The sequence below is a fragment of the Eleginops maclovinus genome, chromosome 15, assembly GCF_036324505.1.
Source record: "Eleginops maclovinus isolate JMC-PN-2008 ecotype Puerto Natales chromosome 15, JC_Emac_rtc_rv5, whole genome shotgun sequence".
In the NCBI taxonomy this organism is placed as follows: Eukaryota; Metazoa; Chordata; class Actinopteri; order Perciformes; family Eleginopidae; genus Eleginops; species Eleginops maclovinus.
In genome coordinates this window covers 17,185,615-17,207,892 of record NC_086363.1, presented here as the reverse complement: position 1 = coordinate 17,207,892, position 22,278 = coordinate 17,185,615, and the positions used below count along the sequence as shown (strand labels likewise).

Genomic DNA, 22,278 nt, shown 5'->3' with positions numbered 1-22,278 from the left:
ATATTCAACCAGGTGGAATGTTACTGCCTCTCCGTGGAGCCACATTTCAAATATTAGTTATAAAACAATTTTCGTACAGTTCCTAATTTACTCTGCAATTATAGAAATCAGGCAGTTAAAGTTTGGTTAAGGCGTAACTCAGGATCAAGGAGAAACTGATCCCCAGTCAGTTTTCAAACATTACTCCACCCGAGACTATTTGCACAACTGTTAATGACACTGTAGTCCAATTGTACCTAAGTCGATGAAGCACTGGGTGTGTTGCACGTTAGAACAGTTAAGTAAGTGACACCAGTCCTGAAAACCATCGTCATAATAAACCATTTGAGAGCAGAGTTGAAATGAACTTTGCATGTCAGCTGGGATCATTATTTTAAGGAATTGTATTTTTTTCTGCTTGGGTGGAAAAGTGTTTTTGCCTTCTAGATCTTTTCCCCACTTGTAGCTCACAGTCATTATTTTGCATCTTATAGTGTTTATTAATGTTTGACTATGAGGTGTAATGCATATGGGTGTGTGGGTGATTGCAGTGTGTGACTGTGCACGTGCATGTGTGCGTTTCTCTGTCAAACCAACACAAAAATGGAATTTGTGAATACAGTGTACATTTCAGACGACATTTCTAACATTATACCATTGTTCTGAGTCTTCATACAAATGTGTATAGAGAAAACTACAATAAAATAGTTTGCTATTTCTTTTGTGGACTGTCATGCAGAAGAAAAAAACATTTCAAGTTATCAGTGCTTTTTAATTTGTGTTTGACAATATATTTTTTCTCTTATTTATTGCTATTACAAACTCGTTTCCCTAACACTAGTCGTCCCACTGCCATGACTCGATAGCTTCAAGGATAAAACCATTAACACTGGATGTATGCCAACACATGGGCAGGAAGGAAATAGGAATTTGGTTGAGTCGAACCAATTGTAGCTTATTCTTGTGAGTTTATATTCCAACAAAGTGCCAAAAAACATGAAAGTTCCCCAAAAAATAATCTGCCCAGTACACAGGCGGAACGAGACAATTAAAAAAAAAGGTATAAAATACTCGTACGTAACTCAAAGCACACAATATAATGTACATCATAACCACTGTGTAACCACTGGAAGAGAAGGTTGGAATAAAGAAAACAGCCAAGTAGCGATCTAATACAGTGGAGCTACAGGGGCAGTTATATAACCTTTGGATAAAGTAGGAGAGTAGGTTTAACACGTCACATGGTTAAAGTCAGTCAACAGTTAGCACCATCGCAGACTTCAGTTTTCAGGATCAAGTTACAAAGATACAGAAAATCCATTTGCATTTCTCTAGAAAGAAAATGAAAAGGTTGAGGCTACATCCACACGGATAAGATCTCTGTAAACACAGGCGTTTTAGCACCGTTTCAGAAAGAACCTCCGCCAATACGAACATGCCTGATAACACACATCACATGACCATTCATTTACACTGGGTCTGCGTGTGCCGGTGTAAACAGAAAGCAGATTGTCGACAGTGAGGTTAGTCTTTTAGTTCCACAAGGTACTACGGAGGAACAACAGCAATGGCGGGAAGTATGACCAGAGACGAGGTTGAACTGTCACTGACATTAATGCAACATTTTAGGGCGGTAAAGGCTGTGAAAATAATCCATAGATATGGAGTCAACGGAAAGCACACAGCATCGTCGTTGCTTTTCGGAAAAAGATTAAGTAATGGGGACATGTTGCAATGGGCAAGGACATGATGCCTGTTAGACAACAGTACGCTAACATAGGCTTTAGCATTTTTTTAATGACTGTTTCCGCTTGTACAAGAACAGTAAGCTAACGTAAGCTTTAGAATTTTTAAAAGACTCTTGTTTCCTCCTGAAAAGCAACCGTATGCTAACATAGGCTTTAGCTTTCTTTAAAGACTCTGTTTCTGCCTGGACAAAAACAGCAAGCTAACGTAGGCTTTAGCATTTTCAAAAGACTTTGTTTCTGCCTTTACAAGAACAGTATGCTAACATAGGCTTGATCCTTTTCAAAAGATTCTGCTTCCACCTGTCTGGACTGAAATGCAATCCCAGAGTTTTCAAACATAAACAGGGTCAGCAATGTTTCAAAGGTCTCTGCTTTATTGGTTCAAAAACACCAATTTTGTAATGTGGACGCTAGGCGTTAATGTAGCAGTATCATGTGTTTTAACACCAAAAATGTATTTGTGTGGATGTAGCCTGAAAATAAAACAGACTTGTGGTTTTTCTTGTAGGCTCTCAGGCCCTGGAGTATATCCTCTTTTTGATAAAAGTCTCTTTTTATCATTCATCCATTCATTAACGTCTTCGTCTTTCATGCTCTCGCTCTTCATCACACAACAGTCTTTAGTCAGGGAAGCGCTGACAGGCTTTTTTCCAGCGACAGGCGGTGCACCACTGATCCTTGCGCTCCACTCCATACACCTTACGGCACTTTTTGGCCTCACCGCGACCCTTCCTGCAGATGTAAAGAGAAAAATCATATGGAGGAGCAGCAATGTGAGGAAGCAGGAGAGGAAGGGGTGCTTACACCCACGCTTAATGTGGTCAAACTCTATAAAGGTAGATGAGACTGAGGGAAAATAGAGTGATAACAAATGAAGAGAAGATTGAATCAATTTTATTTCTCCTGGCCAAGCCATAAAAATGTGAGTTTGCAGACAGCAGCAAAGTAGGAGATAAAATGGCCACCTGCAGGTGAAAGGTATTGGACAGACACTGGAATCAAAAGAGAAAACAGCAGATAGATGTGTGAAGCCAGATCGATAAGGCCTCATTTACAGTCGGTAAGTGTGAAATTGTATAAGGTCATCATTAGCTTCGCCTCACCACAAAACTCATTTGATTATCAAAAACTGGTAATCCTCAAAATAATAAACTGCAGATATTATGATAACGTTTGAGAAAAATAATGATTATAGTTTGAGAAAAATGTCCTAGGTCCTAAATTTAGTGTGGGACTTGCTGAAAAGACATTTGATGATGTCACATTGGTATTTAGGATATTGTTATGGACACGCAATTACTGTGTGAGATTTTATTGCTTGAAAATCATCTCAGCACTCACCTGAAGGAGCAGTGAGTGCGGGAGGGTGAAGCACTCATAGGCTGCAGCCTGTTCTGCTGGAGCCACTGTTCCCCCACACTGACGGAGCGACAGCGAGGCTTCACCACCTGGAGAACATTACCACACGTTTAGTATGAATGCACAAGTCATGTTTTGTTGTCTTCTTTATTGGTTCTTATGTTAAAATGTGAAAGAGACTAAATGATAGAAAAACAATTCAATAAGTAGCGGACCGAAGACTCACCGGAGTGTTACTATGGCCAGAGACGGAGGTGGAGGGGGTCCAACCCTGGCATCCGGGGGTCATGGGGGCCACAGATACCTGGACGGGGCTGCAGGCCTGGATGAAGCAAACGACGGAAGACAACACATGATCCATCTTGTCTGTTTGATCAGATTTCTTGTTTCATATCAAAAGGAAGTGTTCTCCATTTCAACCAAAATGACAAAATTAGCGCATATATTTTAGGAAAACATGAAAAAAATCACTATGGACCCAATGCCAAAAGAGGAATGTGGCTTTCATTTTCTTTTATCTAGTTTGTCACCTTTGACCTCACAAGTCAAAAGAAAGGTTAGTTAACATCTGTGGTAGAGCAATAACATTCCAATAATATACGAAACATTATGAATGGGAATATCCACTTTGTTATATCTGAAGTGACATTTAGTGCGCGTCATTTAGAAACATTGAAAAACGTGCTGATGTGAGTACAGCGCTGTGGTCAGGCATTTCAAGCTACAAACCCCCAGCAGACATGACACCCAGGCTTAAACTCCACCGGCAGCAATGACCCATGATTCAACCCACACTCTCAATTAGGGACAAAACCACTGGATTTGTGCATCCACAAGGAAATTAAAGACAAAAGTGGTACAAAAGTGAACACATCAGCATTGTATTACAAATAGAACAAATACATGTGTGTGTTAATTTTGCAAGGGACTTTTTTCTGATTTTTTGTCCAAATTGAGCATGGTGATGTGAACATCGAGTTGTATCCACTGTAATACCCAAAGGAAGAAATCATGCCTGCCTTTTACAGGCTGGTGAGAGTCTGGTCTCCCTTGGGGAGCCGACTTGCCGACCGCTTACTCTCTCACTGTCACAAAGCATCCATTTACAGGCCCAGTGGTGCAGGGTAAATGCAGGTCACCAGTGAAATGTGCTGCTTTGTAATGCATAAACAAAGTTGTTGCTCATTGGTTTGTGAGAGGGGTATCTGCATGGTATATGAATACTATCAATTTTGCATCATAAAATCCTGTACACACACACACACACACACACACACACACACACACACACACACACACACACACACACACACATACACACACACACACACACACACACACACACACACACACACACACACGTAGGCCTGACCTTTAATAATTTATGCTAACTAGTGCTGTCTCCTTTCTCTTTCCTCCTATTCTCAAAAACACATTTTACAGAAGAACTAAAATACTAGAATTAAACAATTATATTTTGAAATTAGGGATTTTAATGGCAATTCTTACACATGTATTTTGTGTCAAAACATTTGACCACAAAAACCCTCTCATATTATATGCATTGAGTGTCCTTTTAGAATACATTTCATTTGGCAGCAGCATTCAGACATAAAGCTTCAAACAAATGAGGAATAACTATATTAGCCAAGCTGGATTTTTCCACATTTGCAGTTTTCTATGCTAAGCTAAGCTAATTACAGTAGTTACCTTGCAGCTAAAAAGGGAACATTACCCAATAAGCTATTACAAAAAAAAAAACATGGAATTGATGCAAACGAAAGGCTCATTAGAATATACCTCTCCCTATGGAGACACAATTAAGAATGTTATCAAAATTGCAAAATGGACTAGTGTAATATTCAAGTCGAATGAAGCCCAATATCTATATTATTTATATGTTAAAATAGCATCCTAAAGGAAGTATTTCGGAGAACCCTGCATACAAATCGTCTGTACAAATTCAACAAAAGATACTTGTTAGCAATTATATCAGTCAAAGTTATCACTGTAAGTCATTTGTGCAGCCCATAGTGAAATTGATTATGTTATGTCCCCTTTAACACTGCCAGTCGTCAGTCAGCAGTTCAAACTTGTCAGAGACTGAGAGCTGCACCCACCTGATACAGATGCTCCGAGTGGATCTGCCAGAAGCTGCTGGGGGCCGACTGGCTGAGCGGACTTGGCCTGCTGGGGCCCGGCCCGGAGCTGGAGTTGGACCTGGGTCTGTGAGCTGGAGGGATCTGGACCCCAGAGGCCGGAGGAGTATCGCAGGGGGCCCAGCTGAGATGAGAGGACGAGGCCTGGCCCAGAGCCTGCTGGGACGGGGCCGGAGTTAGGTTGGAGTCCACGCTCTCACAGGAGAACTTGGTGTAGTAGAAGTCTTCTTCTCTCCGGGACTGATCTGACCCACTGCTGTGTGTGTGTGTGTTTTTGGCAGATGGAGGGGACAGGGGAAAATGAGTGAGTTGTTTGTTTGGCACATTAATGCAGCACACACTGTGGCCCAGATATAAAATCTCAAGCTCAGACATGTTCTAAAGGCTAAACTGTCTAGCTTTCACTACACCTTTGTGGTTCCAAGGCTCAAATATTAGAATGTCTAACAGGGATAAAATACCATCTTAATCCTATCTCCATAATTATAAAATCATCTGCATCATTTCTTAATGTTTCAAAAATAAGACCTGCGGAAATATTGCGATTATCACATATGATAGTCTAAAAGTCTAAACCTGTATCTTGTGTAGTAACTTTTGTTTACACAACATTTCAGAAGATTGGCTTCTTTAATCAAATAAGATTGATACATGTGTAAAATGTTTTCTAAAAGTTAGGGATCGTAAACAAATTATGAGCAGTTCACACAGATATACAAAGTTAGCATTTTAGCAATCCCTTAAAAATGTAAAAAAGCTTTACTGAGCGTCATGGCATGCAGTCCTCAAAAGAAGTTATTTTTCTTTCAGTATTTCCTTCAGCAGTTACTATCTAAAACACTGAAAGTGGCTTGGAAAAGTTTGTCATATATTTGGCAATTTCACTTCTTAAATATTATGGCAACAAGCTGATCATCTATAAACATAAGGGTTCACCATATCCCTTTTTATACTCTGCCTCTTTAAATTAATGGGAAAAAAAGTATTAATAATCCTGGCCTTATATATTTTTTTACACCTTACAATCATTTTCCTACAGTTCCTAAATTAAAAAAGATTCATTGAGGTTTCTGTACCTAAACTTCGCTTTTGTATCAGTGCCAATATTGATATGTTTTAAAGAATAACCATCGGATTGTAAATGTAACTCACCCCAGATGCAGCACCCGGATGTGTCTTTTTATTCCGACTGAAGACGTGAGCACCTTGCCACAGCTGGGCCAGAGACACCTGTACACACTTCTGAAAGAGCTCTGAGGGAGAGAACAAAACACAGTACAGGTAACACACAGCACATGAAATAAGAATAAGTGTGAAAAGAGACAAAAAGTACAAAGAGAATACAGTCTTTTCATAAAGATATTTTGCTTTGTACCTTTGGCTTTTTGGCATTAAGCTCCTCCCCCTGCTCCAGCTCCATCTGTAGGCCTTCATCGGGGCTGCTGTCAATCTCAGTGACTGAAGACGAAGGGGCGGGGCTTACGTTGCCGTGGTCCCAGCTCCAGTAGCCACTGCTGCCGCTGTCAGAGAGCTCTCCACCACCGCACTCCATGTCAGCTGAGGTTGAGGCGGCTGGAAAACAGGAAGTAAAGTTTACAAAAATGCAATACTCTCTGTTCCCTTATGACTGAAATAGACACTGTGCATTAGGGACTGCTGCTCTCTTCTCTGCCCATTCTACAGAGAACTTCAGTTGTCCCAAACGTGTGTCAAAGTTTTGATCTCTATGCTTTAACAGTTTAACCATTGTTTCAGTCTCTCTGTACCCTGTTTAATGCTATTTTAAGCTATATAGGGTTTATTTCTGGCAGAAAGGCACTGGCTTCTGGTTGAAAAACTCTGAACTTTTCAGAAAGCTACTGGGAACACCAGCCATCCCCAGCCCTTTCCTGAGAAGTTCAGAGTTTTTCGACGAGAACTGTTTGGAGCTGTTGCAAAAAAAGGTCAAAGAAATCAGATTTCTTGTGCTTTTTGTGCTCTTTTTTTAATTGGATGGAATAAGGAATAAAGCCATCAGTTACAAAGCTATTTTAAAGGAAATTATAAATTAGATGGAGAGAAGTGAGGCTGTGTTTCGGGGGTGGGACAGACCTTGTCCAGGATCAGTGTTGGGAAGGCTCTGCACCACGGGGCTGCAGGACAGGCTTGTCAGAACCATGGCCGCCATGATCTCGTCCATCTCGACCGACTCCGGGCTCCGGAAACTAAATAAAAGAAATATCTTTAGACTTTTGTTTTATGAAGAACAACCTTCAAACACTCACAGACTATTCCCTATCCCTCATCAAGAGGGTGCATCTCTAGCAGCCGACCTATTGCCCAGGTTTATTGTGGGTCCCCCAGTGTGGGAGGGGGTAGCCATGTTGCTCCAGCCTCGCTCAGCCTCCCTCTGCAGCTGGACTGATGTCCTGTTCTTCTGATGGCCGCTCTGCATGAATGCTTTTTCAGCCTGGGCGCACCTTGGTGTACACACCTGTGGAAGGAAGGCATGAAATAATTAGATGCTGGTTCAAATCTATAACAGAACACTCCCAGTTAGTAAATAAAGAACTGGATTTTGTCATGCACTAAAACACTTTTGGATATAGCATTTCTTCTTTTAGACTAGTGAAAAACACGTTGAGGGATTCATTTGACTAACTTTTTTATTTGCATCTGGAATCTCCTAGAATTTTCCATATTTAGCAGGAGATAATACATAATTTGCAAATTTAAACATAGCATTTTTATCAATAACTGTCCTCATGTGAGAAATTACCAGGGGAAATTCAACTTTTTAACCGTATTCACCTATAGTGTCATACAACATGGAATTTAACAAAAGTTCAACAATCTTTAAAGCATTTTCACAAAATATGAATGTTTCCCGAACTTTCAGCAAAAAAATCTCCACTTCAATCTAACTTACATACACCAGATTTTAAGTTTCCTACTAATATGTACGTCTGAAGGATCTTACTGCGGGGTTTGTTCATTTCAGTTATAGTCTGATTCATATAGCATTTTATTCCTTAAAAAACATATACATTATTTATCTAAAGGCTGTAAATAATAAATCAATATGAAATAAAGTAAGAATGTGTAATAAAAAGTACAATTTAATTAAACAAAAAAGAACAGTTAAATGTTACACTTAATAATAAAATAAGAATATGAATGTTAACATAAGGATATATTAATACAAATGTGCACACTATATTTAAAGATTAGTGCATTTCTGGCAGCTTTGCTCCCTTATTTGCAGCAACATGTTGCATTATGCCGTAATATATATTTAAAATATTCTCAAAAGGCAGAAGTTGGCGGCCATGGAGGCTCTAAAACCCAAAACCCAAGCAGAGCCTGAGGAGGAGAGCATTGGTTAACGAAGACAGTTGGAAACCACCTGTGTAGTACCCATTCTCTCTGATAAATACAGGGTTAAATGATTCAATAATTCAAGATAATTATTGTCATATGCACAGTAAAACAGACAGTTACACCAAACAATGAAAATGTTACTTTGCTAGCCCATCCTTCGCATAAAATATACATAAAAACCAAAATATAAAGAGCCAAAAGATAACATTAGAAACTAAACTAACAAAGTATTTGTGCTAAGTAAAATACAGGAATATAAAAATAAATAAATACGTAGAAAACCAAATACGTTTGGCACACGGCAACAGCAGCATAACAAGGCACATGAGTAGCAGTTAAAAGATATTTGAATAGTATATATATAGTTGTATTGCACATGGTTCACAGTGTACGAGTGTACGAAATGATGGGAAACAGATCATGTAAAAGAGTGCATATGAAATCTCAGGGGACCTGACCAGGAGTCTCGTCCCTCTTCGTTTCTTACCAGATTGTTCTGCCCATTGCTGCTGTGCGTGGTTGTAGAGGTGCAGGCCTGCAGTCCCTGGGGGCAGACTGCAGCCCCCCCCGGCCCTTCCTCAGCTCTGTCCTCAGGTCCCGTAGCTGCCATGGTGCTGCTGCACACAATAAGGGGACTCAGCACAGTGACACACCTCCCTGCAGAGCAGACACATGAAACAAAATGAGGATTGAACCAATAGAAACATCTGAATGCATTTTCAACCCTTCTTCAGCAAGGAAATATTAGGTGTTAATTAAAAGGATAGTTCAGCAATTACACTCTTCAAGTCAGGGTATTTGCAAGAACTAAATAAATAAATAGTCAAAATTGAAGCAGCAGAGGTCGAGATACAATATGCAGCACACACTTCATATCCAACAGCGCAACCTAATAGTTTCTTTCATTCAAACATTAAGCTTACCAAAGATAACCCTGATGATGACATCATCAAGTACTACTGTTGACAGTAAACTGAACCTCCTCAATATAATGCCCCTTTAAACGTGTGCTTGAATCACATTTATACAACATTAAATTTGTCATAAATGTCTTTAGGTAACTTGTGTTGTTATATTTGAGCATGTTCCTTTTTCAAATAATTAATCTATGAAGGTTATTTCAAACTAGGAAGAACATTGTTGGATTAAACCATAGCTCAAATGAGAAATATTAAGATTTTTCTAATGAATAAATATGTTGATCCTAACAGAAGGCTGCTTTGCCCACTAGTGAGGGTTGGCAAACACTTATAGACTCATTCCATCTTGCATCTCTATGCATGACAGTGCAGAAACCCCACAGGGGATATGATAATGATTGCAGGGACTTGTAGTAAACACAGATTTGTGGATTAAGATAGCTGCTGGGCCAAATATTGCTGAAGTTTCTTTCTGCACTCTAATAAAGTATGTGACACACCTTCCTGAGATGTAATCTGACATATAGGGTGAAATCATTATGGCCTGTTGCCCATTGAGGGTACATATGTTAATGCTGCATTCAGGGCAGGTGAGAATAATGCTGAGGAATGTTCAAATGGCTCGTAGTAGACCTGTGTGAAGTTGGCACCCCATATGTTAAAAAAAACATGTAAAACTATTTCTGATCGTTTGTGCTTCGTTTGTGCACGATAAATGAACATTTGTGCTCATACGGTTTTTGAGATATTAAACATAACATTTTGTAAACATATGACGTCACTCCGCACAAGCGGGAATTTAGCTATTGCAACTATGAGCCGGTGTACAGAGCCCGGACTGCTCGCGTAGATTTTTATGTCATAGATAAATAAATTGTTAACGAGATGCATAATTGATTTGGTTAATGTGATGTTTTATAGACATGATTATCGGTTGAATGTTTGTGCCTCGGGTTTCCCACAGTCTAGTGGACCTCATGCTTAGCAATATAAGAAATGCTAAAAAGTTGTCATTGATGCCATTATTTAAAATAAAGAGTGATCTGTATGACCAACATTATGACTGAAGTGCATCTTTTACCATCACAGGGTACTTTTATGAGTCCTGCAATATATCACACAGTGAGCCTCAAACTATACAAACGCTTTCTGGAATAACCCACGGATAAATAAACGGACACGTCTTTGAAAGCTTCGATACATGTATGCTACGACTTTACTCACCTAGGTGAGTAAAGTCTTCTGAGAGCTCTCAGAAGACAAACGCCGGTGTTAGTAAAGGAAACGTTTGAATAGAAGTAGCGTTAAGATTTTCCCGCCGTTGTCTTCGGTAGCACAACTACGCCGCATGACAGATTGCGTCACTTGTTAAAAATATGAAGCCTCAGAACTTTAGAAATGTAAAAGCGCAAACGTTTATTCTTCGTGCACAAACGATTGAGACCAATTTGGACATTCTTGCTGAGTGAAAAACCTTAATAACTTTAAAAATAAAAGAGCACAAATATACATTTGTCGTGCACAAACGATCAGAAGTAGTTTTACATGTTTTTTTTCCCTTTGGGGTGCCAGCTTTGCATGTTATGTTTAATATCTCAAAGACGGTATGAGCACAAATGTTCATTTATCGTGCACAAACGTGCACAAACGAATGAGACCAATTTGAACCAATTCGGACATTAATGGGGTGCTGAGAGAAAAAAATGAAACCTTAATAACGTTAAAATTAAAAGAGCACAAATGTTCATTTTTCGTGCACAAACGATTGAGACCCATTTGGACCGATTCGGACAATATTGGGGTGCTGAGTGACGTCATATGTTTACAAAATGTTATGTTTAATATCTCAAAAACCGTATGAGCACAAATGTTCATTTATCGTGCACAAACGAAGCACAAACGATCAGAAATAGTTTTACATGTTTTTTTAACATATGGGGTGCCAACTTCACGCAGGTTCACAGTAGTGATTTTACAACATTCATCACCAATAATTTACTATTTTTCAAGTATTATGGAAATGTAAGGCTGTCAATCTGAATGACTGACGTTGTGTGATTAGCCAAATTGATCCTGACCATAAACAAACCATATATTTCATCCATGACTTACAGTCTGGAGATCCTCTGCATGCCAATGCGTCTTTTGGTAAGGTGCAGAATCCCAAATGTCAAACCATTGGTGTCTACATAAGAAAATGTTGGCATGTAGTTTAAGAGCACTTTTCTGGAAGTGGTCAGAAAACCAGAAACATATAACTATCTGAGCATATTTGATTTAAAATTATAGCAAATAAACCAATAAATATAAAAGGACTCAAATTCTGATTTGATTTGTTGCAAAAATGGCAAGTATTTTCTGTTTTCCAATTCTGATATTTTAGGATTTTTTAGGATCTCACTTTGAACTATTTTCTAAAAACATTGCACACTTGATAATACATATAAACTGTTAATAGGCCTAGTTGTAGCACTAAACATTGATCATATCAACATATTGTATGTATATATATATATATATATATATATATATATATATATATATAATCAAAATATATCTTTAATTTGTATTATTAACACCAATATCGAGTCTTAAATACATTTAAAAAAACAATAGACTCTCAAACTGTTAGTTCAGTGCATAAACATAGCCTTAATATTTGTTAAAATGTATTTATGTCACAAAATCAATAGTGTTTAAGAAATACCAATTGTTCCTTTAATTAAACACTCATGACGAGTATTTACAAACATTACAGGTTCTCACATAGAGGTCTGATGAAAAAGTGCTGTTATTCGGTTGTTTACCCCTTAAAACTCTTCGCCTGACACGAATTTGAACGACAAAACTCCACTTTCCCATTCTTTTCCTTGCCTCCGAACGCAGCATAAAACCCGATTTCCCCCCACCTTTGCACCAATCAGCGTCCAGCTTTAGTAGTAAACAAGTGCCAGAATATGGGCGGGGCGCCTCCGCTCATTGGCTGAGCTCTGATTTTCAGGTACACACCTCCCTTCTGACAACGTGTTCAGACACGGGTTTCGCCGGGGGACCGGCTGGAGGAGTGAAATACTGCTGAAAATAACCGTATTCATTCCTTTTAACGCAAAGAGAAATTAAAGCACACTAAAGTTAAATGGAAGCCGTAGCATAGCAGAGAGAGAACATGTCGCGTGGTCAAACAGGGTTGCTTGAACGAACAAAACAATAACGTCATCCTTCACTGATGAAGAGGCACATGCAATGAAACTCATGTTTAAGGAGGCGTGACACGAGCTTAAATGCATTTTAACACAATATAATTTAGTGTTTTACAATATATGCTTTACAAGTAGTCTGATATAATGCACATTTAATGTATATGGTATTTAAATACACACTTTTCCAAACAAAAATAACAAACATCTTTTATAGCGTTGGATATGGTTTGCTATATGATAATAACCAAGATTAGAAGTCTCGGTTTATTATACTTTTACTACAACATTGATCTCCACCCGGCAACGCAGTTCGAGATCAGGAGAAACACCCCCCTCCCTCCCTCCTCCCTCCCACTGCTGAAGGAAAACAACCTTTTTCTGAGCTCCCTGCAACACAAAACCTCCCAATTTAATACAAAAACAAACTCGGGTACTCACTGGTTCGGTGGAGATATCGGTCCTTTCCCTGCTGTCGGAGCTGCAGCAGCTGGTTATCGCTGCCTGGCTGTCCCGCCGTTCGCCGGCTCTCCAGTCTGCTGCTGCCGGGGGAGAAGGGGGTTGGTCGGTCGGATACGCGCCTACGTGTGTGTGCTTGGCGAGCCAATGCCGGTGCTGGCAGCTGGGCAGAGCGCAGAGAAATCAACCTCAAGCGCGCGATGCACAAAGGATGATCTAGGTGAGGGGTTACCAGAGCATCAGCAGCAGCATCACTCTCTGCCTGTCTGTCTGTCGCAGGCTCATACAAACCCCTGCTTATTCATCTTAATCACACGAGCATTAAACATGTTGATGATTTCGATTCTGATAAAGCAATGAAGACATGCATAACTTGATGTTTCAGAATGAAATGCATTGGATTTACAGAAAATGTATTTTTTTACATAATTTCCCTATATTTGATTAAGATGTGGATATGTACAAAGACTTGCTGCTGTTTAATGTTTGTTTTATATTACATCAGTTCAAATACTGGTTTACATTATACTCATATTTCTAGTGTTCATATTATATTGAATATACATACCAACTCTATAGAATATTCAATTTCTATACCAATGCTCTTAAACTGTTATTATATACAGTTATAACATACTGTCATACCATAGAAATATCATAATAGTGACATTTATTGAAAAATATTGCTAGTGCAACATATAGTGCTGCTATTAATCTGATACAGAGAAAATAACCCAGTGATGGCTCATCTCAATCACACCATTATCAGAAATGTTAATGGTTTGGATTCTGTCTTTAATGAATAAAGCAATAAAGACATGTATAATTTGATGTAGAGAAAATATAAAATGCATTGGATTTACAAATCAAAGGTTTAAGGATGTTCTTTTTTAATTACATATATTGGATTAACATGATTTTATTATTATATACTATTTCATTCATATGTATTCCGTCTATAGTTTTTATATTATACTGTCTTTATTTATACCAGCTCTATAGGCTACTACTGTTAATATATCTTTTGTTATATATAGTTATCATATACTCTCATACACTGTATATCATTCTGTCATACTAGCTACTGTTAATACTGTTCAGACGGTGTATAATTTAGCTTTTTTATATATAGTAATATTATACTTATATTGTACTTTATATTACACTAAACTTAACCGCTGTTGCCCTCCTGGTTAGATGCTATCAGGCATTTTGTTGTCTCAATACTTGTATGCTTTGCAATAATCAATAATCTATTCAATAAAACAATAAACTATTATAATCTAATCTGTCCAGTAAATAAGATTTGATAAAGGTTTCATTGAAGAAAAATATCAAATTACCAACTACCATGAGGTCACTGAGAAATCACCATTCCCTACTAATGTCAATAGATATCATGACAGTAACATTTATTGAAGCATATTGCTAGTGTGTGCAAGGTATAGTGCAGCTATTAATCTGATACAGAGAAATAACTGTCATTTAAATCGTATTTTAAAAAACAGATTAGGGATTAAACCCCTTCAAGCATCATATTACATTTTTAATTTAATGTTTCAAAACTCATAAAACAGCTGACACCATGGCATACGGCATATAAACCCCAAACATTACACAATTAATTGTCTGCACAGAGATCAAACACTTGCATGGGTGATTTCAGTGTGTATGTGTGTTGCAGAGCCTGTGACTATGTGTGTGTTGGAGAGGCCGGATTAGTGTGGCTGTCTGCACCCTCTCCACCAGACATCCAGTCAGAGGGGATTTTAGGGTCTGAGCACCGACATGGAGAGAGAGAGAGAGAGAGAGAGAGAGAGAGAGAGAGAGAGAGAGCGAGAGAGAGAGGCAAGGAGGGGGAGAGGCAGTAACCCAATCCTAGTCCCAATCTGATTCCTAAACCAGACAGAATATTTCTTTCATTAATGACACCAGTGTAAACTCGAGAGGCCTTCTGTCATTTGCTTTGACTGGTTAGACAGACTGGTTAAATAAAGAGAGTTAAGAGCAAGAAACATTTTCACAAACTATAAACAGTAAAAAAAAAAAATGTAGGTTCATATTTGTATTTAGTGCCTCTACTGGGACATGTCTCCATGCTTACATTTTCAAAAAGCTCTTTATTTTTCTCATACTGGCTGTCCTGCAGCACCTCTTTTCACCCTCTGTCGGAAATGTCCCGCTCCTTAGCATATCACGTACAATGTGTTGGAGCGCCAGCCAATAGAGGCTAGATTGTTATATAGTGATGTCATTATGCGTTCTAGGCAGGTGGGGAGTGTGTGTGCGAGGGAGTTTTAGCCTTTGCAGACCATTTACATGGACAAAAACCTATATAACACACTACAGGAAAGAGAAACCCCCAACACGAAAGAGAGCCCCTTTAATGTTATGGCAAATAAGACCATATCTTTATTCTGCAATTGTAAAAAAGTGTGTCCAACTTCAACACTGCCTATCCTTGGTTCTCCAGAAAGGTACCATCCAAGTGTAAAGTATACAGTATCCAATGGTTCTGAGATATCCCAAGGACACACCCATCTATATTCAGACTGAGACCTTGCTTTATATTTAGATGGCACCTACGCTTAGACAAGACAAATTTCCATAAGAACCAAGTATATTTACCAGTTACTTTTCTCGATTTTGTGTACCACTGCAGATAGAACAATGTAGTCTGGATTCTAGGATTTTTGGTTGAACTCCACAAATGGTGTGTCTCATTAGATGTTTCCATGGGCAACCAAACAGTGGAACACCCAAACTTTGTCATTCAACCACGGCATGGTTTTGATGGCTAGCCCAATATGTCAACTTCAAAATCAATTCATTTCATTTTCTAAGAACTTTTCAACAAAAATGTTATTGCAATCTATCTAATTGTTATTGAGACACTTAACCAAAAACACCTCTTTCAACCTCAGGGTGGAGCCAGAGGAAAGTCAGGGGATGACTAAAGTCAGCCCTTAATTATGCATAACTTTAAGCCTTAATATAATTAAAACGGGAGAGTTATATAGAAAGTCACCCTCCTCACAGTGGTCATGAATAGGGAAATTAGCTATAGAGACCAAAAGCAATTTGTGTGTGTGTGTGGGGGGGGGGGGGGGGGGGGGTCTATGTAAACTGCTCTGTTTTGGAGCCAGGTCACACAGCCATTCGATGAACTGCAGTTTTTGACACTTCCGTATGTGTTTCACTGCTCGACCCCGGAGGTTGCCCCTTGGTTTCAGCAACGAATGTAATGGTTGAGGTTCAGTCTCAGTGGATAAAAGTGGTAGAGTCTGATAATACCAATCATTGAGCTATCCCACTATATTGGCTGTCCATGTCAGGTGGCAAATCTTGGTCAAGAATTTGCCACAAAGATGCTGTTTAGTTTCACCAAAAAAAAGCATTTATTACACAAAGATCTCCGGTTGACTTTCCAAAAGATTAATATCCAAGATATAAATGTCACTAATGTTATCAGGCAATCAACTGTCAAAAATAAGATGTCAAAAATAATGCGCTAAATAAATTAGCAAAAAATACTTGTTGACAAAAAATTATTATTATTGCCCATTATCAAAAAATAATTATATAAATACTAGATTACTTAAGTATCTTAACTATAAATATAAATGATAAAATGTCATAAATCATACTGCATTTAAAATGATATCTGTTGTATATGCTGATCATAAATCAAAAGCTGTAAATGACTCCAAAAACATGCTTGTTGAGGGGTTATGAGAGAACTCCCTAACATTCCTAAAACAGGAAGTGTAAGAGTAACTAATAACTAGTTAGTGAAGTGACTATTAACTGACATCTTATCCTCAACTTGATATACACAATATCATTTTGCAGTTATCCCATTTTAAGAATACACACTGACCATAATACTTTTCAAAACTTAAAGAGGACATTTTATGCTCATTTTAAGGTACCTTCAGACCTACAGTAGCAGGGCTGCTCTTTGTATTTGTTTATAAATGAAATATTAATGACTTAAAGTTAAATGTTGGATGTTAATGTTAATAACTGTCAACAATGCAGCTAATTTGAATGACTGTCTGGCTGTGTTGAGATTATATTGAATGATGGTGATTTAACAGACCACCAGTTGTCTTTATGTTTATTGTTCAAATGTTGCTTATCCTACTATTGCTTGGTGTGTAAAGACCTCCTCTTTTTTTCTAACAGTTTTGAACCAGTGAACAAACAACTTAAGAAAGGTATCGTGTGAATACCCAACACTGTCTACATTACAGCAGAACATTCGGTACCACATTGGCTGAGTAAATAAGGCTTTTTTATGTACAGTGGCAAGAGAAGCAACAGCTCTGACATCACTGTTGTCGCACTTGGGTGTGTTCTATTTGGACTCTTCAGCAGATTAATATGGCAACGCATGGCATGACAACTGGCATTACAAGAACGACAGCCCCACCCTGCTTTGGGGATTGGTGACCTTTCGTTTACTTTTAATTCTCAGTAAGCTTGGGTGCCCCTCCCATGTCATCACAAAAAACAGGAAAGATAAGGATGCCTTTTAAACTTTTATGTCTTTGTTTCTAGGATAAACAGAGCCACAAATGTCATGAATGTCATACAGTATTACAACAGAGGGAATACAATAGGACAGACCTAAGCTACACCACCTTGAAAAAACAGAAAAGCATAGAAAATACAAACAGGAAGTCCATCCCACTGTTGATAGTAAAAGCACTGAAAGTTAAAAATATATTTTTTTGAATTGATTTACCTACAGTATGAAAATGAGTTAGCAGTCATCTTCTTTATTTGCATGTTGTTAGATGAAACCAGTGGATGCAACCAATGGTATCACTATATCGCACTAGAAAACTATAAAGGAAATACACCTTTCATTTGTGTGTGTTAAACTACAGCCATAAACACTGCAAACAAATGTTTTCCACATATATAAGAGGGATCTATTTTCTCATATAACTCCAAGCAAGAAAGCCTATAAGCATGTTTCCCAAAATGGTGAAATTATAGGTAAATATGATGAACAAGCTAAAACGTTTCGGACCTTTCCGGTCTCTCTCCCTCTCCTTCTACTCAGGAAAAAGATTGACAAAGAAGAGAAAACTTGAAAAAAAGAGGCCAAACTCTTTGGAAAAAACACAAGGTAAAAATCTCTCTTTAGAATAAAAGTTATTGTTGACCATAAATGAGAGACTTTAAAAAGAGGTTCTTCGTTTGAGATTGTATCCAGAAAAGATGTGATGAAGACAAGATGAGCTGGCGGAGGACAGGACCTTTCCCCCTGCCCTTCCTCTGTTTTTGTCCATATCTGCACTTGGTTTTAGTTTTGAAAACTGTGCAATGGGATGATGAGCGTAACTTATCCTCTTTCCTGATTCTTACCTTGCGAAATTGCGATCTTGTGTCTTAGGTTGCGTGTTTGTAATGTGGCTGAGGGGTTATTGTTCACGACTGTAACTGGCAGGTTAGTTGGTCTCTGCTACAGCTCTTTGTAGTGTGCTGGGTGGCATGCTTCCGTGGCTCCTCCATGTTGTTGAGGCCCCTGGGTCTGGAAATGTCAATGAGGAAAAGTAAGTGAAATGTATAGTAAAAAAAGAAAAGTGAAAAGTATACTTAGACTGAAAAAGGGTTTGTATTTGCAGAGAACTCACCGTTGGCTCCAGCGCTCCCGTTGGCTCCAGCACTCCTGTTGGCTCCTTTTTCTGCATCAGGCTGTAAAAGACAACGACAGAAAATAGAAAAATAGGGTTAAGTCTGGAAACAGGGAAACAGCTAGCCTGGCTTCAACTAAGTTAAATAAAAAAAAAGCCTACCAGCATCTCTAAATCTAACCAATCCACACACTATCACTTGAGTTCAACAGCGTCAGAAAGTATGCCTGCACAGGTATTAACATAAATATTTGGCTAGCCATTTCAGCATTAGCTGGTTTCTGGTGTTTTATCAGAAATAGATTTGATGACTTTGCCCTTTGCGTCTCATTGCTTGTTTTTCCCTCAATTATCCTGCTATACCAGGACCCCCAAAGAGGCATAAAACAGTGGATTAGTGCAAAACCATACATTCCATCTGATATATACATGTATAAAGTAGTGCAGGGATGACGTATTTTGGTTTTAGGACCCATAAGTTAGCATAGCAAGGGGTACCTCGACAAAAAGTAATGAGATATCCCATTGGATTTTGGTACATTGCAAAAATGTGAGCTCTTTTGCGCTTTTTTGAAGTAAATGAAATCGCCAGAAGCAGAAAGCTAACATTAGGCTTAAAAAGAAGAACATCACAGGCTCATGGCTGCGCAACATCCGCTAAAGGCGGACTAGTGTTGGCGTGATGCATTAAGTACTTTTTTCAGTCACTTGAAAGCTTTAAGACACATAGAACCTTTCACTTCACTGGTATTTACTGACATATTTTATGTCGTAGAACAACATGTGAGAATCTCCTAAGCTTGTGTTAACCACACACCTTAATTCAAGCTTCTAACCACAAACACAAAAAACTGTTGACCTCGAGACAAGGGAACGAGAAGGGGTAAGTGCTGACTTATTTCCAGATTTGAGAACTCATTCCTGCACCACACTCTGGGCACTAAGTACCCAACAATCTCTTTCTCAAACAGCAGAATAGTTCTTAACATTTATAGAACATTTTATTATGTTATTTTAAAGAATATTAAATCTGTTACAAGTTTTTAAAATTATAATTTTTTTGTATTGTCAGACTAGTATAACATTTGTTTCCGCCAATTGTCTGTTCTTATCTCCAGAATGTGTCACTCCTCCTCCTCCTCTCCTCCTCCTCCTCCTCCTCCTCCTCCTCGTCATTTGATCTGATGCTAATCATTATAAAATAATAAGGATTGTGGTGCAGTCATAACATCTTGATACAATTCATTCAAATACTTTGAGCAAAACCTCACATAGTTAGACATTTTTATTGATGGCTTAATCTATTTGTTTTGGCCCCATTAGTTTGCATGGTTTGAATTTAATGAGGTCGATAAAAGCTACAATAACATAGCCTCCTCCTGCTGATTACTGCTAATCAGCCAATTAATTGGTGGCTGATGGACTTTAATAGATAAACCCTTTAGAAATGTTGAGATGTTGTTGCATGATTGGAGTGAGGTCTTTGGTAACACACTGAAACAGTGACTCAGGGAAAGAACTGCAAACAACGAGAGAGGAAGAGGACAAACACAGCAGTTCGTACCATAGTGGTGTTCACATCATACGCATTGCCAGTGTTCCTGAGGATGACAAGAGAGAAAAAGTGTTACAATGATATGCCACATTGTGTACTTAGTGTGAACAGGCTCAAAGGGCAATCAGTCGTATTTACATATGGGTGTTTCATTAATGGTTTAGTAATTCTAAAACGCTTCCTGTCTTTCAACTGCTGTGTTTCTCTGGTTCTCTTCAGAGATTGTATCCTTATTATCATCTGGGTTCACACACACACACACACACACACACACACACACACACACACACACACACACACACACACACACACACACACACACACACACACACACACACAGGCACTGGTCTCATGCCATAACTCCATCATGTATTACTAATTACCTGTATTGTTTCCCTGCTCCACATATAACCAAAGCAGTATATAGTTAATCCTTGTTCGTAACTTACTTGACTGGCTCTGGTGTCAAGAAACTAAAAATGTTGGGAATATGGGACTTGATTTAGACCTCTTCATAGGTATTTGAGACATGAACATGAAATTGTTGACATGGGCTTGTGACCACACTTAGATATGCTATGACGAGAATTGAAACATGACCTAGACTTGCTTTGACAAGACTCAAGACTAAAATGCAACTTCTTTCAACAACACTTGAGAATAGACTTGAATCTGCTTTGACATGACTTGAGACGTGACGTGGACTTCCTTTGACAAGACTTGAGATTAGACTGCCACTTGCTTTGACAAGACTAGACTTGAATCTGCTTTGAAAATAATCAAGACTAAACCTGGATTTGCTTTGACAGGACTTGAGATTATACTGCAACTTGCTATGAAAAGACTTGAGATATGACTTGGAGCTTTTTTAACAAGGCTTGAGACTAGACGTGAGTCTGCATTGACAAGACTTCAGTCTGGATTTGGATGTGTTAAGTCAAGGCTATATTTTGGCGTGCTTTGACAAAGACTTGTAACTAGACTGTGACTTGAGACATGCTTCTTTGAGACTTGTAACTTGTCTTGGACTTGCATTGTCAGGACCAGAGTGGTCTTTTGTCTTGTTCAAGGACCTGAAACCTGACTTGCTTAACCAAGACTTGACACTTAACTTGAGAGTTTCTTTAAGGATTTATGAGACTAGACCTAGGCTTGCTTTGACAAGACTTCAGATTCAGATTCAGATTCAGAAGCTTTATTTATCCCGAGGGAAATTGAGGTGCAACAGTTCAATACAAAGAAGGAAGGAGAAATATACACTCAATATAACTAAACTACTATTGAGTGTATATTTCTCCTTGAAATCTGCTTTGGCAAAAACGTGCAACTTGACCAAAATTTCCCTCGATAATGACTTGATTAGGATTCATTCAAAAGACTCAAACACAGTTCAGTGTGTTTCCCAGATATTTTCCATAGGCTATTAAATGTATAATGGTGGATATCCTTCTGCAAGATAATACAGTTTAACACTGCTGTCCCTTAAAATCTCATTTTATTTCTCTTGGAAGTATTTCTTTATTTAATACAGAATAGCATATGTTCTTTGTTTCAACTCAGTTCACACACATTAGCCCCAGTATGATCTCCTCTTTGAAATCATATGACCCATCTGTCACTACAGTCCCATTACGGATTCAGCCCTTTGAGTGACAGACCAGCGCAGGTATGTACAGAAACTGCACTAGATAAGACTATTGTTCACCCTCACACTTCCTCTGTCTCACCCGTCACTGGTATGTTTGGTATGGTTTAATATTGAGCAAGAAAAAAAAAAAAACACATGCATACAAGGGGAATGATTTAAGCCCAGACCATATGTTTCAACTATCTCAAAAATGATATCGGCCTACCCTTCTCCTCTTCCGGCACGTAAACAGGCAACACCCTTCAT

General features: G+C 38.5%; 2 protein-coding genes across 6 annotated transcripts in view; both read right to left on the bottom strand.

Moving 5' to 3' along the window:
- Nucleotides 1-730: 730 nt before the first annotated feature.
- znf395b (zinc finger protein 395b) lies at nucleotides 731-13,414 on the bottom strand. 2 transcript variants are annotated; one of them, XM_063902835.1, is made up of 10 exons: nucleotides 13,164-13,414; nucleotides 9,093-9,262; nucleotides 7,558-7,718; nucleotides 7,337-7,449; nucleotides 6,621-6,817; nucleotides 6,398-6,498; nucleotides 5,207-5,498; nucleotides 3,313-3,408; nucleotides 3,069-3,175; nucleotides 731-2,459 (listed from the first exon to the last, which is right to left on the bottom strand). In XM_063902835.1, the coding sequence occupies exons 2-10, from the start codon at nucleotides 9,213-9,215 to the stop codon at nucleotides 2,348-2,350; spliced, it is 1,302 nt and encodes a 433-aa protein (XP_063758905.1). In that variant the 5' UTR covers nucleotides 9,216-9,262; nucleotides 13,164-13,414; the 3' UTR covers nucleotides 731-2,347. The 2 variants fall into 2 exon arrangements, with proteins under 2 accessions (XP_063758905.1, XP_063758904.1); XM_063902834.1 differs by having other exon boundaries at nucleotides 5,207-5,501; nucleotides 13,164-13,412.
- Nucleotides 13,415-17,712: 4,298 nt separating this feature from the next.
- Nucleotides 17,713-22,278, bottom strand: part of paqr8 (progestin and adipoQ receptor family member VIII) — a 38,349-nt gene continuing 33,783 nt past the window's right edge. For all 4 annotated transcript variants that reach the window (XM_063902836.1, XM_063902839.1, XM_063902837.1 and 1 more), the window contains 3 exons: nucleotides 20,394-20,430; nucleotides 18,830-18,890; nucleotides 17,713-18,726 (listed from right to left, as the gene is read on the bottom strand). The gene's annotated coding sequence lies outside the window, so the exon portion shown is untranslated. The remainder of the gene's footprint in view (nucleotides 18,727-18,829; nucleotides 18,891-20,393; nucleotides 20,431-22,278) is intronic.

What these genes read in the sequence shown, in the direction of transcription:
- znf395b (XM_063902834.1), bottom strand. Translation starts at nt 9,215, where the DNA reads ATGGCAGCTACGGGACCTGAGGACAGAGCTGAGGAAGGGCCGGGGGGG. An exon ending in CTGGCCATAGTAACACTCCG is followed by an intron (nt 3,176 to 3,312) that starts GTGAGTCTTCGG and finishes AATGTTCTCCAG; the next exon opens with GTGGTGAAGCCTCGCTGTCG. An exon ending in CGCACTCACTGCTCCTTCAG is followed by an intron (nt 2,460 to 3,068) that starts GTGAGTGCTGAG and finishes TTACATCTGCAG; the next exon opens with GAAGGGTCGCGGTGAGGCCA.